The 19,282-nt window shown below is 46.0% G+C and overlaps 1 protein-coding gene across 1 annotated transcript; it reads right to left on the minus strand.

The window, feature by feature from the left end:
* Positions 1 to 14,881: 14,881 nt before the first annotated feature.
* On the minus strand, positions 14,882 to 15,976 carry ACKR3 (atypical chemokine receptor 3). The gene has a single exon (XM_065413836.1). The coding sequence runs from the start codon at positions 15,974 to 15,976 to the stop codon at positions 14,882 to 14,884; it is 1,095 nt and encodes a 364-aa protein (XP_065269908.1).
* Between the last annotated feature and the right edge of the window lie 3,306 nt (positions 15,977 to 19,282).

The raw sequence follows: 19,282 nt of genomic DNA on the forward strand, positions 1-19,282 counted from the left end.
CTCCACTGAAGTCAATGGAGTTACTCTGTGGTAAGCAAGAGGAGAATCAGGCCCTGTTTAATTGTGGTGCAGACGGTTGGGCTCCGGCCGCAGCCCAGCTCTGGGATCCTCCCACCTCACAGGGCCACGGAGCCTGGGCTTCAGTCCGAGTCTGAATGTCTACACTGCAGTTAAACAGCCCCATAGCCCGAGTCAGCTGGTACGGGCCAGCTGCAGGTGTCTAATTGCAATGTGGACATGCCCTTTGTAAAGAGAATTGTTATTTATGGGCAGGTCCATCTGACACCTGTAGAGGGCATTGTTACATATAAACACCATATGTGTAAATTAGAATGTCAAAGGCACAGGGGCTGACTTTTCAAAGTGCCGGTGGGTGCTCAACTCCTGGCTCTGCCCCAGGCCCCACCCCCAATCCACCCCTTCCCCCAGGGCCCCACCCACGCCCCACCTCTTCCTGCCCTTGCTCCACCCCCGCCCCGCCTCTTCCCACTGAGTTCCGTCCCCTCCCCCAAGAGTGCTGCATCCTCACTCCTCCCCCCTCCCGCCCCCCAGAGCCTCCTGCACGCCGCAAAACAGCTGATTGCGGGGGGCAGGAGGAGCTGGGGGAGGGGGAGGCACTGATCCATGGGGCCGGCTGGCAGGCGGGAGGTTCTGGGGGGAAGTAGCTGATGGGGGGCTGCCGGTGGGTGCTCAGCACGCACCATTTTTCCCCCATGGGTGCTCCAGTCCTATGGTCAGAGGTGACACTCTGGGACTGAATAATTTTTTTTCTCCCTCCTTTTTCTACGGAGGCACCATACACTAAGTTATGGGTTATCTTAGTGACTTAATCAGACATGTTTTAGTTAGCCAGAGCCCTGTTGACTTTCCCTAGTTTGGAATGTTAGCATTACCTCTTGAAGGAGGATTTTTATATCAGCTTGGCAAAACCAACCATTGGCATGCACTATTGTAACAGGAGTTTCATGACGTGCAGTTCATTGAGAATTCCCTTTGTACTGAAAGCGATCTGCATGTAATCTAATGCCTCAGAAAATGTCAGGGTTTAGGTATTCGCCTGAGGATATTAGAAGTTCTGTGTTATCGACCAAGTAGCACTTTCTGTGCTTTATGTTTGAGATTGTTATTGTGACGGGTTGGGTCACAAGTAACCCCCTTGGGAACTGCCACCTGATGTGCTGGGACTCTGACCCCATTTTCCCTGGCAGCTTGGGACTTCAATACCTTGCCTGGTTGTGCCAGACACGCTAGCCTGCTACAAACATAGACCCAGGGCTGAACCACATCCCCCAAAAGCTGCAGGCTTAACTGAAAACAGCTTAAGACGTGCTCCTGTCTCCAACACCCAGATACCCAGCTCCCAATGGGATCCAACCCATCACAGTGCACTGAAGTCCCAAGGGGGAAGGGAAAATGGGTTCAGAGGTAGCCCCAGCACATCAGGTGGCAGTTCCCAAGTTGGGTTCTGTGACCCAACCCATCAGAGTTATGTCTCCTTCCACCACTGTAGGATTGCCTTGCTATTCTTTTAACAAGAAAAGGTGCCAATTTTAGCCAATCCTTTTCCTTTTCCTTTTTGATCTATGTCTCCTTCTTATTATTGTTGTATTGCAGTACCATCTAAGAACCCGAGTCGTGGACCAGAACCCCATTGTGCTAGGTACTGTACAAACACAGGACAAAAAGACAGCCCTCGCCTTCAAAATCTTACTCGTCCATGTGTCCCGACTTCACAGTATCTCTGCGTGTTAAAAGTTGGTGGGAAACCATGGGATTTCGAGTCCTTTGAGGACTGTAAAATTTTCCCCAATGGGACCACTCACAAAAGCAAGGACTGGGCACGTAAGGCATTCAAGCTCAGGCTGTAACACGCATATTCCCAGCTGAATGGCCCGCACAAGTCTCACTAGAGGTTACACACATGCATCGAGGGGCTTGTGGATCTCTTTAATAGCCGGAGAGTCAAGCTGTAAAAAGCTAAGACGTGAATGATGGAAGATTCAAACTTGCTCATCTTTGCCCTAATCCTGCTCCCAGCGGTAAACCTCCTTCTGATTTCAGTGGGAGCAGAGGTTGGCAAACGCCAAGGGTGAAATCCTGACCCTATTGAAGTCAATGTCAAAACTCCCAGTGATTTCAGTGGGGCCACGATTTTGTCCTGAAAATCCCACCCTAAAACCTGGAAGTTAATACTGAAACTCCCCCTTTAACTGACTCCTGGGCCCAAGCGTCTCCATCCACGGAGAGACAGGTCCTCAGTGGCGAGTCCCACTGTAGGCCACGCGGCTGTTTGTGGAATGAGGCGTTCTTCAGCATGAGTCACTGGCTCAAGATGAGTAATATCATCGTGAGTTGTCATGCAGCTGGGGGTCCCATCCTGCTACCACTAAATCAGCAGCAAAACTCCCCTGGAGGAAGCTCTATCAAGTCGCTTATATGCCACAAATGACAATTGTGGCAGCGGGATTAGAAGCAAGAGGTCTAGCAATGAAGGTTTCTGGCTTTTCTGAGCTTTAAGTCAATCACGCAGGCCACATTTGCAAAGCTCTGGCCCTTGGGGTGAATTAGAGGAGACGTGAGGCTGCTCTAATTTATGCCGCCTTGTCATGGCTCCCTTGAGGCCATTACGCCAGCAATGATCGCCAGAGGACAGCACGCCCCCTATGGTGGAGGGGGTGACATGGAGTTGGCTACATCAGCTTGCAGGGAATTCCACTATTTCAGGGGTCTCCCCATCTGTCTATTTAGGGCAGTATTGGGGCCCTTTTGTGCCGCTGGAGCACCCAAAGGAGCAGTAGCATAGTGTAGGATCTGGTTCCTACGACTTATTTCAATGTCTTTTCCTTTGGTTGAATTTCTTTCATAACTGTTAACGTTGGGGGATTTTCTTTTCCTGACACACTGTATACGCTGCTCTAAACCAACAGCTTGACTTGACCAGGAAACAAAAATTAAAATACCCCAGGGGGTCCTAAATGTACTCAGGCAAAGAGCAGCCAGCTAGCTATACAAAACCCTGGTTTCAGGGCCTGAAACTCACTCTCTAAGACAGCAAGAGAGAGGAGCTCCTGAATATATGGATTGCATTGAATCACATTCAAAAATATCATCACAGACCCAAGCATGCTCAGCTACTCACACAAGTAAGTCACACAATTAACTTAAATTGAACTGCTTAATCCAGATCCTCCGTTGGTATAAATCAGCAGAATTCCATGGAAGTCAAAAGAGCTACAATAGTTTACACCAGTAGAGAATCTGGGCCTTGGAGTTTGAAAGCTAGCGGGATCTGGCAAGTGTATTTCATCCCCAGGTAGGCAGATCTACTCAGATAAAATAGGGGCCTCCTCCCAGCACACAAGAGAGTTGGGCTGACATTCCAATTTGATCTCGGAATGGAACCTTTCTTGAGGTCTGCTTTTGTTTTTTCTTAATCATTAATGCACTTCTGAATTTCAATCTGGCCGCAAGCAGCAAGGACCGAAACCTCATAAGACTTCCAGCCTGATTTCAGAGACCCAAGAGTTTTATGTCATTTGGAGTCACCTCCAAACTTTCTGATGCCGAGCCAGACTCCTAATTCTCAGCCCTTAGGAAGGTCACCGGCCACTAACAGTTTGCAGCCAGAAACGTGGGTATCTGAAACATCTAGTGGTGTAACTGAATAATAACAATGGCGTTTCACCCATTTACACTGGCAGAAAATTAGGCCCACGGTTGCCCCGCGAGTGTAGACAGAAGGCTAGACTCTGCTCAGTTAAACTGGTGTAAATGAGAGCAGACATGGCCTTGCGACCAACTTTTTTTAAAAAGGCTTCTCCTTCTGTAACGTTTTCTCACAAAATGTTCTCTTCTAATATGCTCTTTCCAAGCTTGGAACATTCCTTTCCCAGAAATTTCCTACGGATCCAGGCAGCAACCCTAATTCGGTAACTTCATTGTACAAATAGTGACACTGTATTTGGATTCACAATGGGAAACGATTGGGCACTATTTGTTACTTTCTCAGACTTGCGTGACATAGTCAAAGGCTGTTGAGACCCAGACATAGACAGTTAAAGTTAAAGGCAGCATCTAGCGGGTATTTTACTATACAACCGTACAAAGAGGAACATTCCCCTCTGGAACAAGGAATCTGAAACATTTCCCTTTTAATGAGTCACGGCAAAGGCAGAGCAAGAGGTACACATTCTAATAGTCCAACCTACTTGCTCATTAAAGCAAAAACTTCAGGGTCATGATAAACCAGTCGAGCTGAAAGGAGGCAGCAGACAGTGACCCTGAAAGCTTGCAGAATCAGCGTTTCCAAGTGACTGCCTTCCCAGCTCCGCAGAACATTTCAACCCAAAATGTCACATCCACCAGGCTACAGAGGAGGGGACGGAGGAGAGGAAATTTCTTCCCGTCCGACTCTTTTTACAAACCTCCCAAACTGGGAGCAACCTTGAACTTCAAGGCATTTTTCGACACATCCCAAGAGGGCCAGATTTGAAGGAGCTCAGGGCCAGGTTTTCAAGTGCTCAGCACCCACAACTGGGGCCAGAGTGTCAAACCTTTTTCTTTTTAGCTCTTTTGGGGTTTTGTACCCTGCAGGGTTTTGTTTTGTTTTTTACAGATTGACATTGTTAAAAAAACAGAGCAAAGAGATGGTCCTGGCCCCAATGAGTGGACGAGCGAGGACCATTAGTGATCATGATCCTATAGTATTGTGGGCTAAGTTTTTGGTCTGTTTTAATAGCCGTCTTTCATGTACCACAGTGAAGGCAAATGAAATACTCGCCAGCGCGACGTAGTTGTCCGGCCCTCATAGACAATCTCTAGATGTGTTAGTCCACTGCTGTCCTGTCTCTCCTGCGGATGGTGAAAGGAAATGATAACAGATCAGTGTTGCCTGTTGTACTGTAGTCACGGGCACAGAGCATGACAGAGGAGGTAATGAGGCCTCGTGGACAAAGCACTGGCCTGGGAGTCTAAAGACCCGGAGTCTATTCACAGCTCCGCCTCTGATCTGGTGCAAGTTGCTTTCCTTTTGCACCTCCCCGGTCTAGAGTGGACACTAGCAGGGTTTGTCCCGCACTGTATCCATGTATAGCTTCTAGTACAATGAGGCCTGCCCCTGAGCGGGGCCGCTGGGGGCTACTGCAGCACAAATAATAATCAGATCTCTCGGACAAGCTCACCACTTTCCACGTCAAGGGCCAGGCACCTTTCTTTGACCTGGCCTCCTCTAACAAACACAAAGCAACAGCTACAGTTAAAAAATAAAGCAACAGCAACACCAAAAAACAACCAACCAACCTACCCCCCACACACCCACACCCACAAAACCCTACCAAAACAAGACACTCCGCCACAAGTGTTTCTCCCCCCGGGGGAGAGGATGAGCCAACAAACAACACGTGACTGATGTGTAGTCACCTTGCTTAATGCACTGCTGGAAAGTGCGCCGATGCTGTGGGGATGAGTGAAGCATACGAAACTATCTAGAAGAGGCTTCTTGATTCCACTCCAGTTCGCCAGTCAACACTGCCTCCCTTACTAATATAAAGGAGATTGTGACACAGATCCTTGGGGGGACACAAGGAGGAAATAGGCCACATATAAACCCAATTCAAACACAATATAGTGCAATACAGGACCCATTTATTCCACCTCCAACCAGGCATCAAAGGATAAATACTTATTTTATAAACTCTTTCCGTCAGGAACTGTTTCTCACTATGTGGCTGTACAGCACCTTGCACAGTGGTGCCTTGATCTTGTTTAAATTATCTTGGTGTTACTGCAATACAAATAATAAGTAATAATATTTGGGTGGGGTGGGGGATCCTCCCTGATGAAAGGCCAAATTCTCTGCTGGGTGAAATGCCATTAAGTAAATGGAGCTGTACCCATTTAGACCAGCAGCCTGGATAATCCCTTTGGGGGAAAAACGAAGCTGTTATCCCCGAGAACAGGATTATGGAGCGGAATCACTAACACACCCTTAATCAAAGTCACCAACGTGACCCACTTGCTTCTGCACCGATACACTGAAACAAGCAGTGCTGTATAAGCCACGTGGAACATGACCAGATCCTTATAGTTGGTGTATATTGGAGTATCTCCATGGATCTACTTTGATTCACACCAGGTGAGGATCTGGCTCATTATCTATCCAGATTTCCTGCTGCCGAATCCAACGACGTGCCTGTAGGTGGTCCAAAAATGCTGACTTGAAAAAGATCTGAATGCAGCATCTGTGATCCTTTTGCAGAACTTGCAGATTTTTTTGTTTGTGTTTGTTTCCTAGGATTTACTTTTTCTCTTTGTAAGTGTCACTTGCTTTTCATTTATTTTGAGACCTTTCGGTTTGAAATTCAAAACACTTGTCAGTCACATCAATCCTTCCCCACAAAATGTAGCTGCCAGTTGGATGGGTTAAAAAAAACAAAACAAAAAAAAACCAACTTCGATCAAGCTGTGACTTCAACACCCTGTTCAGTGCCATCGAGACAATGTTCAGAAGAAGCGAAATAGAAAGATCTGAGTTTTCATACTTGGTGGTGGAACTAAATTGATTAAGGTCATTTCCTAGGTAGGTTCGAAATCTTCTGTAGCAATTTTTTAAAAGAAAAAGAAAAACCCCTCCCCCAAAAAGAAAAAGTCATTGCTGCAAAAGCATTAACTCTGCTTGGATAACTCAGAATATATGTTGGCAAGGCAACATATCGCAGCTTGAACAGTAATATGTCAGTGGCTCTGCTATGTATGAAAGAGACTTGGGTTTCAATATATCATGCTGAATTTGCTTCTTTTCAGCGTTTCATGGTAGAGTATTTGATGTTAATCCTTTTGCTGCTGCAATCGATAGGGTGACCTTACTTAAAAGTTCCCTGACCTTTGCTGTTGTCAGGATTGTGCTGTTAAAATGTAATTTAATTCTTTTGCTTTAGTCTGAAAATAGTACAGTACAGGATGTTAGTATTTTTCTTTTCCTACCTTGAAAAGTAAAGGTAAAAATCATCAGTCAGCTTTGAACTACTGGATAACAGGATTCAACGTGATATAGAACATCATGGACCAGATTCTCAGCTGGTGTAAAATGAGTTTAGCTTTGTGGCTCTCACACTTTGCAATGGCGCTAAGCTGATCTACACCACCAAAGGAGCTAACCCGTTGGTTTGTTTTAATATTTCTGTGTATATATTATATAAGGTGACAATCTCAGGAGGACAGATTCTGGGGCCATTATGCAGAGTGAATAGCAGCTTTCAACAGGACCACTCTTTTTGCAACATGAATCAGGCCCTGGCCTTGTGATGAGGGAGCTCCCAAGCTATCATTCAGTAATGGATCAATGAGCTGGACCCCACAGTAAGAATGGAACGTGTGGGTGATCAGTCCCTCATAATTAGACCCTCATAATTAGAATTCCTAGTGAAAGGAATTAACGTGAATCATTAAAAGAGGAGTCTATACAAATAAGGTAGGATAGAATATCCACTGCAAAAGATGAGGGTGTTGTTTTTTCCCTTTTCTTGTATGTGTATTTTTGTGGTTATTTTGTATTCTAAAGCCAAATCGTGACGTCTCCTTATTCCGTTCTGCCCTTAGACAAACTATCCACTAAACGCAGCATGTTAATCAAGTGAGAACTAGAGATCTGAACCCCCAGCCCTAACTCATGGAATTGACTCATTGGAGTAATTTCACTATCAGCGGGACCATATGTGTAAGAACGACTCATGTGAGTAATGTTTGCCGGATCAGGCCCTTAAATAAGGACTTCAGGATCTGTCCCTTATGCTGTTGACCACTGTAAATATGTTTTATAATCCTTGGAAATTTAATACCCTTTTTGAACATAAGCTACTGGTTAGCAGAAGAACAAAAACAGGCATCCTCACAGAACAGCAAGTGCTGAAAGGAGAGAGAGACTCGGTATAGCTAGAATGATAACTCTGTGGGCAGCAATATGTACTATAAATATTATGTATGTTCCTTACTGTTATAGCTGAGATATTCCATCTTTTAAAAATCATTCTGCAATCATGGAATGTGCACATACAACCTTTAAGCTATTTTGCAAAAACCGAACTCCCAAACAAATGCATGCAAGCCTTTCGGGATCATTGCTGGGATTCCAGAGGATAACCTGCTGCTCAGTAACACCAGTGGAGATCCTAGGTAACCTCCAGTAAAATCAGTGGGGTAACTCCTGAGTTACTCTGGGGGTGTAATTGAGAGCAGATCCTGGCCCAAAAGGTCCATAGCCACACACCGTATTAGAGCTGGGACTCTCGGTGTCACCATACAAATGAGAATGCTGCTTTGTACGTACCACCCACCCGGGCCACCCGCCTCTGCCCATGGAGAACCCACTAATGTCACAGAGGCTCTGTGCAGGTGTAGGGTCCAGCCACATGGTTCAAGTCTTAAAACTCCACCATTCGCCCCACCAAGTAGCTCTTTAAAATGGATTAAGCATTATCTTTGGCAGAGCCGCCATGGACACGGGCATAAAACTTCCTTCACGGTTGAGTTATTTCTTACCTCTGAGGAACTTTAAATGGGTTTTATGCCCAGTGACCTCATCACAGGCTGGGGTCTGAAGTCAGCAGCGTTAAGCCAAAGGAGAAACAGGCCAGTTACTTAGGTACTTCCTACAATACAAGGTTTCCAGAGGATCTGATTTAAAATCACTGGGCTACCCCTGAATGCCATCTACGGCTCATAAAAAGAAAGCTGTGTTTGAATAATAATTAAACAGGCCTGCACGCTGCAGCCAAGTCTTTTCTCATCCAGCAGATGGATTTTTATTTGGTTAGTCCCTGCCTCTAAGGCATGTGGACTCTTACTGCTCTGGAATTCGTTCGGCCATAAAGTAAACCAGCAAAGCAGAACGACAGGTTCCAAAGGTATGATGACAGGTTCTGTTTGATGTTTATACGTTTTGCCATTCAGAGCTTTTGTGCATAACCCAGCCTCTTGGTAACTGAGCATGTGCAGCTCCCAGCGACATCAACAGGATTTCTGGGTGCTCAGCACATCTGGGAAGCGGGTCACTGAGTCATTCTCTTAGGCTGTATGCCCACAACTAGCCCTGTGCACCCACCGGGCTCCCTTTGCACAAAGCAGGACTGGAGCCTTCGTTATTAGACAGCTTGCAGTAACCAGCGCTACTGTTAATGTTACAACTTATAGTCACTACTCCATTCTGTAACGGGGTTGCTGCCTCTAGAGCCCTGCACAGTGGGGCCCTGCAGCATCTCTGCCTCAGTTTCCTCATCCGAGGTGGGTCCCCTCAGACTTCCCCATGCGGATCAGTGTTGATGATGTGGCTTGGCTCTCTGGTCAGGCCACTAAACAAACCTAACCCCTTCCGGGATAACAAGACTCCAGCTAGAAGTCCAAACAAACGGTTCTTCTGCCCCTCTTCAACCTGCTTCCTGGGCTCAGTTCTCAGCCCCTTCTGGGCCACCTCAAAGTCTTTCCCTGCCCTGTTACAGTGCACTGACTTCCACGCTGCTGCCCCTGGAGTCACTCTCACAGTCTGCCACTCCTGGAAGTCCCCAGCTCGTCATCCCTCCTCCCTGGCCCTGTGGAGCCCTTCCTTGCTCTCCTAGCGGAGCTCTGCCTCCTAGCGCTTTCTCCCTGAAGGCCCCTTTTCCTAGCAGGTTCCCTTTGCTTCCCCTCCCAGAAACTGGCTGCTTCTTGTAGAGCCTATCTCAGGGCCTCCCACAGGCACCTAACCTGCTCTCAGCCCTTTCTAACAGGTCCATCTGTTCATCAGACTAACACCCAACTCCATGAGTCCAGGCTGGGAGGCAGCTAATTAGGACACTGGCAGGCCTGGCCCCTTTTTCCCTTAATGGGGTCGGTCTCCCTAGGAGACATTCCTGTTCCCGGCTATACCCCTACTTTCAGTTGCTTGTGTGGTCCTGATAAACTCACCTTTTCCAGCATTCAAAGCAGTCCAGTCCTGCTTTGCAACAGCAGAGTCAATCCAGGTGGTGGAATTACTCCACGTGGACACCAGTGCGTACAGCAGGTTGGCATTTTTTGTCCCGTTTTCTTTTTTCATCAATATCAAAACATTTCCCTGAAATTGTTTGATTTCTCCATTTAAAAAGTTCCGAATGCAGCCTATGTAAGAACAGCTGTATCTTACGATCTTTCCCCTTTGTGATATTCCACGCCCCCCGGTCCCATGACCACCCCTCCAGCCTTTTCGTTTGCTGTCATCCCATTCTGCGGGATGTCCAACTGAAGCCCAGATTGGCGTCAGCCGCTGTGCGAGGCACAAACCTCTCTGCCTTGCACCTCTGCATGCAGACCAGTCAACATGTGGCTGGAAAGCACAGGCTTTGCTCCCTGCTAGTGCCTCTATGGTGCATAAAAGGGTTAGGGACGTGACCCACCTGCCCCCTGACACTGGGCACCGAAGCTGGCCAGGCGCGCAGGGGAATATACAGGGCACCTTCTCCAAGAAAGGTGGAGCTGCCATTCTGGAGTCCATCCCATGGAAGCCCCCACAAGGAATCACAGCTGAATTTCTCTTGATTGATGGGGGACCCTCTACTTAAGGGCAGCCCCGCCACCATCCTTCCGTCATGCTTCTGGCTGCAGCAGGCAACATATAGTCCTTATACCGTAGGCTCCTTAGGGCAGGGAGCAGTCTGTACAGCACTGTCAGCACTTCTATTAATACCGGCCACCACCTGTCCCTGAGCTGAGACGCCAAACAGTAGACTCACATGTGCCTCTGGAGGACATGCAAAGAAACCTACAGGCTATACCTCAGTGACACCAAATTACAGCAGTGTCCCAGGGCGGCCCCATCGTTACCAGGTGAGCCTCCCTGGCTGGGCCAGTTCAGAGGGTCTCACAGTCACAAACACACACCAGGCCATCTATCCGCCACCAAGGGGTGCATTTATTACCTCACACTAACATGCAACACAGGCTTGTAGCAAGGACCGGCTTCCCTGTAGCTCTTACTCCCCAGCGCAGGCCCACCCTCTACACTCCTCTTGAGCTCCCTCTTTAGCTGCCCCTGCTTCTTTCCTCTCCTTATATTCTCCCCCAATTACCTTGTTAGCCCCGTGACGGTCACCCAGCTGCTCACAATCCCCCACCCGGGGCTAGGCCTGCAGCTTTCTCCAGGCGGCAGCCATGTCGGCGGTCAGGGTGCTGCTGATGGCGCCCTGTCACAGACAACCTTAAAATGGTGCATGAGGGGAGCAACACGCGTGTTCCACCTCTGTGCTGGAATCTCCCCCAACAGAGCAGACAAAAAGTGGAAGGGCTTAGCCTCCCTTTCATTCAAGCCTACCAGGCCATTCGTCACTTCTTCCATCCATATGCTGGGACGGACAAGGTCTGGGAGCCATCTTGGGCGAGGTCCGGAGCTCGCTCACAGCAGGCGATTGTCAGTATCTTCCTGTTAATTCAGACCCTAATACAAAATGCGGCACTTAGGGGAGATGGTGTGTGAAGCTTGGAAGGTAAATGGGACTATAATTAGATTTAATTCATCTATACAGGTATTCCTACCCCATCGATGGCACTTTTAATGCAGGTCACATTCTTCCTGTATGAAGTCATCCAAGTATAGTTAACACCTCAAGTTCTGAATGACTCTGTTTGATTTCACTGGCACTGCTCATGGGCCTGGGAGTGTACTCTCCTCCCCTCCCCTCTTCACACAGATGCTTTCTGACGGGAATGCTGAAGGGAAGGAATGAACCTTGGTCTATGCTCTGCCTGCCCATTGCATGCCTCACCTTGCCTAATCATTTTCTGAGATTCATCTCTGCAAAGGAAGAGGGCCTGAAATTTGCTTATCTGTTTATTCTAAAAAATCGGCTCCAGCAATTCTGAACTTTGACACAATTCTCCCCAGAACTCACGATCCAGAGAAATGTTACAAATTGCAAAAACTGACAGCATTTGAAATTAGACTTTAATTTTATTCAATTTTGGTCCCAGGTATTGTATTCTTGTCTAGAGAGGAAAGTTTAAGCTAAGGTGTAAATTTAAACAGATACAGGCATAACGCCCCAGGTGGACACTCTTATTCCAGTATGTGTGCCTTTTTCCTGTTTAGTTTATGTATTATTGGAAACTGTCTAATCTACACTGTTAAAAGACATTCTTATGCTGGAATAAGAGAGTGTCCCCATGGAGAGTTATACATTGGTTACTAAATTGGTTTCACTATATTGATATAACTGGTCAAACTTTCCCAAGTAGACAAGTCCTTCCTAAGAGAATCTAGTAAACTAAGACTTAATTATCTCCTGGTTTCTGTTTTGTTTTTTCTTGCAAAGGGAAACTAAGGCCATATTTTTCACTACAAATTTGACCAGATTCAAAATTGTGACCAGAGCAGTTGTCACTGCAGGGACAGGGGCATTGTGGGATTGCTCCAGGAGGACTGTTGGAATCAGTAACGGTAATGCAGCATCCACTCTGGCACTGTACTGGTGAACGAGTGGCAGTAGAGGACTTCTGTCCTTTGGGGAAGCGGTTTAGTTTGACTGACAAAAAAATCAGGGTTTTGAGGTCTCGCTTTTGAATGTGGCTGCATGTAAGGCTGTGCTGAAATAAGGCAACTTTTAACCTGTAAAGTTTTGCAGCACAGAACAGGCCTAAGGAAAGTGTGGGGAAAGGGACAGAAGACTTTTGAACCCTGATAGACAGTTCTTAGGGCATCTGATTCAGGAATGCCATATCCAAATTTTGTAGGAAAACCCCAACCTACCAATTTCAAAATTGATTTTTTTTTTTTTTTTTTTTTTTGAAGGGGAGCCAAAATTAAGTTTGTAATGGAAACTGAACAGCAACCTTGACTGGGAAATAACTGCCAAAGCACCATCATTAAAGAGGTATGCAAAACAATGAAAGTAAGCCAGTCAGCACAGAAAGAGGTTACCCATATGAATGTATATTACCTGGCAAAGGAGTAAAGAAACGTTGTGATGCCATGAGCTTCAGTGGCTCTCCTTGGTTGGCTGACTTTGGCCCAATGGTTTGCAAATTTGATGTTGCAAGTACTTACATTGGAAGCTGGTTGGGGCAAGGAGCGCCTTTTTGTTCTGTTTGTACAGCCCCTAGCACAATGGGGTACCGGTACATGACTAGGCCTCTTAGGTACTATGGTGATACAAATAATAATAATAATAAAGGAAGCCATAAAGTGAGTTAAAAATAGTTGGACTGTCAGAAGGAAGCTTGCAAACCTCTGAATTCTACAGCAATGAAATAGCAAGGGACTAAGCCTAGTTTATGTCAAATCTTATTGCTTTATTACACTCTCCAAGTTTTGTTTTGTATGTGTATTCAATCTCAGGATCCTGTCTTTACCTTAAAAGCTGACTCATCTGCTAAATAGATTGTTCAAAAGCCCACTCCCATCCACACCATTGCTTTTCCCCCTTAGCAAATCCCATTTGACATTCCTCTTTAAATTGTTTCTGTCGGCCATTAGCATACGAAATATGTCTATATATATATATATATAGATAGATATATATATACACAGACACACACACACATATATACCTCTACCTCGATATAACGCTGTCCTCGGGAGCCAAAAAAATCTTACCGTGTTATAGGTGAAACCGCGTTATATCCAACTTGCTTTGATCCGCCGGAGTGCGCAGCCCAGCCCCGCCCCCCCGGAGCACTGCTTTACCGCGTTATATCAGAATTCGTGTTATATCGGGTCACGTTATATCGGGGTAGAGGTGTATATAGAGGTGACAGGTCTGCATCAAAGAAAGTAAAAGGGTTAGATGAAAAAAAAAGAAAAGAAAAGAAAAGAAGTTAAACCACTGTTGTGTATTTTTCCATATCTTTATTTTTAAAAAAATAACTTACAAATAGAGAGGACTCTTGGAAATAAGGTCATTCATTTTGTGCATAAGGATACTGCCTGGTGAAACACAGAAATAGGAGTTAACCTGACTCTTACATTACTGTTAATTTTAATATGATGTCAAACTATATCACAAAGAGTCCTGTGGCACCTTATAGACTAATAGACGTATTGGAGCATAAGCTTTCGTGGGTGAATACCCACTTCGTCAGACGTACAAAGTGGGTATTCACCCATGAAAGCTTATGTGCCAATACATCTGTTAGACTATAAGGTGCCACAGGACTCTGTCGCTTTTTACAGATCCAGACTAACACAGCTACCCCTCTGATACTTGAAACTATATCACAGTACTGTACATACAGCTTATTTCCATACATATAGGTATACACCATAACATAAAGCTATTGTAAATAAAATGTGCCAGCCAAAGTAGACACACACATAATATACATCATCTCCAGACAGCTATTCATGTCATCCTTTGTCATTCATTTTGACTATAATTGGACTAGCTAACATTCAGACTACAGCACTCTGGATACAATTATCAGCAATATACTTCAAATACATGATAAAAATATATTTCAACTTTCAAAGACATTTGTATAAGGTACATCAACAGCCAGAAAATAAAGTCTTGGGTTTTTAAATACAACACGCTATATATATCTATATCTATATAACACATATACAATGAAACCAAGAGAGGGTCTCCTTTACATATGGGGAAACAAGCCTATCCTGAAGACGTGATATCCGTGGTACACAATGGCTTTGTTTACTACAAATTCTCCCCTATTTGCATAGAATTTGCACCCTGGTCTCGTTCCAGAAAGTCTGGATTAGCTAGCAGTAGATAAAACAAAACACATTAAAATAAATGCATGATTTTGGTTTGCTCCAAACTCTAAATTTAAATTATGGTTCTTTATTTCTCTTCCACGCTGTGAATTCACGCCCCATCAGAGACAAGTATGAAAAGGTCCAAGAGGAGTCCTTAGGGAGTGATAATCATTTGGCATTTTGCTCCAGAGCAGAGTACTCAGCTTCGGATACTCTGGAAGCATCAATAAGTTTGGTGAGGCCTGTTTTGGCCGAGTACTTGAAAATAAAGGCTTTCATGAGCTCGTATCTGTAATTTCGGTTGATGAAGCTGTAGAGTATGGGGTTGACGCAGCAATGGATGAGGGAGAAACACTGGGTGACGTGAAGAGCCGCATACAGAAAGTTCTCCATTTGACAACTGAAGGGTATAAAATGAAGGACCGAGAAGATGTCGAGCAGGACGACCACGTGGTAGGGCAGCCAGCAGACAAGAAACACAACAACGTAAGAGAAAATGATCTTCCCATTGCTCTTCCTTTCTTGGTCACTGGAGGCAGAGATGGTCCTTGCAAGGAGAAAATAAAAAAGAGCAATGATGGGAAAAGGAATGGCAAAGCCCAACACAACAGAGATGAGCTCCATGCCAACCAGCCACTCTTTGAAGCTCTCCTCTGGATAGAGAGGGCGGCAGTAAGTTTCATTGTTTGAAGAGACGGTCTTCAGGTAATAGGTGTCTGGGAGAGAGACACAGAAGGCGAGAAGCCACACAAAGATGCAGATGAAGCGTCGGATGATCTTCTTCTTGCAGTTACTGGAATTGGTGAAGTAGGCAACTGAGAGGTAGCGGTCCACACTCATACATGCCAGGAAGAAGATGCTCCCAAACAAGTTGATGGAAAATATAAGGTGAGTGACCTTGCATGTGATTTCTCCCATGTGCCATTGGTTATGCTGGACAAGGGAGACCACCCAGACTGGAAGGGTGATGACAACGCACAGGTCAGCGATGGCTAGATTGAAGATGTAGAGGTGGGTTTCATAACCAGTCGCTTTGGCCTGGAGATTGACCCAGACAACCACCGAGTTGGCCACCAGCCCTATCACAAAGATAAAGATGTAGAAGATAGAGAGGGTGTACAGTAAGACACTTTTATTAAGTGTGCTAGGGCATGAGAGTGTGTCCACAATGATGCAGTCTCCATTGTTGCACGTCCAGTTGCTATCAGAAAAATTTCCCACGTCCAGAAGATCGAGGATGGAAGTCAAGTCAATTGCACTCATGGCCAGTCAATTTGGAATCCAAATAACCTAAAACCAATATAAGAATAAAAATAAAATATCTTGGTTAGCAAGGGTTAGAGTTCTCTGCTACCATCCTTGTATCAAAACACTTGTGCTATCACTCTGCGAACATTTTGTCCATTGGATGCTTTGTTTAAATTGTGTCGTATCCTCATAAACTACTTTCAGTTAAAGAGAAAAGGAGAGCAAACTGGGACTGAGGAACACAAAACAAAACTCATCTGGTCTGCAAAAGAGAAACAACATTGGCTTTCTGTGTGCTTTTTTATTCGTCTGTGTGTGACATCATCAGGTTGGCTGTAGTCCCTGGGTGTGAAATCCACAAAGTACACCATGGCCAAATAAATGTCACGCGACTGAATCTGTCTTCTGCAACATAAAAGATGATGCTATCGCTTTTAGCAGGGAAATCTTTAAGCCATTTTATCTGCACTCCCTCAAGCCTAGTAGAATTGCTCTGGCTGAGAGAGTACTGTAAAACAGTTACCACAGGTTCTGTTAAGCATCACATCAAGTACAGCTCCAGATGCATTAAACAGAAGTGTAGACCTAAGACCTTTGTACTCTCCTCCCAATTTCAAATTTCAATCCAGGCCCCCCTCAATTACATATAATGAAGCATCCCTCTGTGTTTAACAATCATGATGCAGCATTGAGAGAATTGGAGCCTTACTGTTGTGTAACGTAGAGCGGCAGAGGACTGCTTTTTCTTTTTTAGAAGAGATCTTGGATTTAAGAATACGCCCTCACCCCAGCTGCTAAAGCTCAGCCTCTCTCTCAGCACCACATACTTTCTATTTATGTGCTTTATTATTATTGTTGCGTCAACAGTTCCTCCATCTGCAGAGTGGATAAAGAGGTGGGCTACTTGTTACGTGTATTGCCAGCAGAAGGATGGGACCCACAGAATGTTACAGCTTCCCACAAAATCCAGGACACATTGTGGCAGTTACTGCCATGCGTCGGGAGTGGCAAACAGCCCTGTGGACGGTACAATACCACCCACAGCAGCCAGTCAGCCTTTCTAAGATCTTGTCTATGTGATGGCTGCCAACGTGGCTGACAATATCAGGGACTGAACCAGGAATCTCAGGAGATAAAAGTATGAGTATCTATAGCATGCGCTAACAGACCAGGCACAGTAGGTGGGAACTGTAACAGACTCACATCCGTTGTGGATCAGGCAGAGACATTTAAAATGCACTGATCAAGGTGTTACATCTACACTACACTTAGATTTAGCCCCAGTTTCAGCCAGGCACCAGTTTTGTTGCACCAATACAAACCCTTAGTGTAGACAGGCAAAGCCATGATTTGAACCAGTACACTTAATTCTGTTTCAAGGAGTAAATCCACCTGTAGTTTCCCTGTTCTCCACTAGGGGTTTGCACAGGTGCAGCAATACCAATGGCAGAAATCAGGGCTAATTTCAAGTATAGACAAGACCTTTGGGAGGCTGCTGAAGCCATATATCACCAACCAGGAACTACACCAATGTGCAGCCAGGAAATGAATAGGGAAGAGTCGCCACAAGGAGAAGTGAATAGGGATTTAATGAGATGCCCCACGTCTTCAATAGCCCTACTGGATATGCTAGCCCTCATCCATCTTTGTGCATATGCAGTAGCAGCAGCAGAAGGCTTGAGGACAAGTTCCTTGGAAGCAAAGGCTTATGTGGGTATAATTCACAGCTCTCCAAAGTGATTATAGATTCTTGCTCTGAGCTCCAGGTTTTATTTGGGGCTTAACATGAAACCATTCCGGTTAGTTGCCATGAGTGCAAAGCCAAGACCAAGAGCAGCAGCTGTGCCTGGGATCAGTCAGAAGGAGTGAGGGGTTAAGGGCAATTGGGACCCTATTCTCCTCTCACTCGTGGTTTCACCCCAGTGTGCCACCAGTGGGCCTGACTCCCCATGGCCTGCAGTTGTTTATGGTAGTACAAAATGAGGCTGAAACTCTAGCACTGGAAAGAGGGAGCTCTGAGACCCAGTTTGGGAGCATCCTATACGCACTTAGCACTGGGGTAAATGACAACACAAGGAGCAGGGCAGTGGAGAACCAGGCCCGCTGGTTTCAGTGGAGTTACCCCCGCTTTATAAACCGGTGTAACTGAGAACAAGACAAAGGCCTCCATCTTCATTCAGCTGAGTGTGCTCTGAAATCACAGCGCTTCGCTGTCACAAGAGAACAGACCCTTCCGCAAGCCATGGGGATGCTACATACCGTCCTGACAAGAGGAAAATGGTACAACCCTCCTAGTGCACTGGAGTAAGTGGTGGGCAAAAATACCTCGGCGGGGTTACTGAGGGAGGGCATGCAATGCTGCCCCTCCAGGGCAGGGCAGTAATTAACTGCCACAATCTGGCCCAGATTGTGTGCAAAGGAGTGTTGTTCTGCTGGTCCCTTCACCTTAACGTATAGCTCTTCCCTTTACTCACTCTCCCACTGGGCCGGGCTTTACAAGCAGGCCTCCTGGGCAGGCCCGGAGGGGCGGTACACAAGGGGTCAGCTGGACAAGAAATTCCTCCATCTTTGCCTCACTTCATGGTTTTATTTTAGGTTTCCCTTTCCTCTTCTCCCCCTTAGGATAGAACTGTTTTCTGACATTTAGACATCTTGGATTGTTGCCAGGCACAAGGGTTGGGGTTTTTTTATACATACGCAGCCTCTCCCATAAAGGAAAAGGGTGTGGTTGTGACCCACTCCTGCTTTTTGCTGCTGCCTTTGGGGCAAGATTAATTTGATTTAAGAAACTGTTACGACGCCACGCCCAAGAAAGCATTTACATGGCAGTCCACATTTGTGAACAGCCCCGATCTCCCTCTCTCCTCGTTAAAGAAGCTTTCAGATACAGGGGACACTTCAGCGGGGTTTGTGGGGCCTGCTACTTTGCAAGAACTAACAAGGAAAATCAGCCACACGTGAGATAACATTAGGCTGCTCGAAGCACTACTCTGTTGGGGACTGAAACTGCAAGGAGTGCATGAGGAGAGCCCGGCCCTGCAGGGAGGTAGTTGCTTGCGTACAAAGCGCAGTTCAAGTGGGATGCTCCAGTTTACATGATTAGTGCTAGGCAAGCCCAACAGGGGTACTGCTGTTGATACAAGCTGAGGAAGAGAGAGGGGAGATAAGGGGAAACAATAACAGAAGAGGATTAACGGGTCCACTGTCCCTTGGCTGGACACTTAGTGGTGATATTAACGGGAGAGATCACACCCCTATGCAAAGAGTGAACAGATTGTCCTGGGATGTGCTTTGGATCATCCCTTGACGTGCACATGGACC

The sequence above is a fragment of the Emys orbicularis genome, chromosome 11 (assembly GCF_028017835.1).
Source record: "Emys orbicularis isolate rEmyOrb1 chromosome 11, rEmyOrb1.hap1, whole genome shotgun sequence".
NCBI lineage: Eukaryota > Metazoa > Chordata > Testudines > Emydidae > Emys > Emys orbicularis.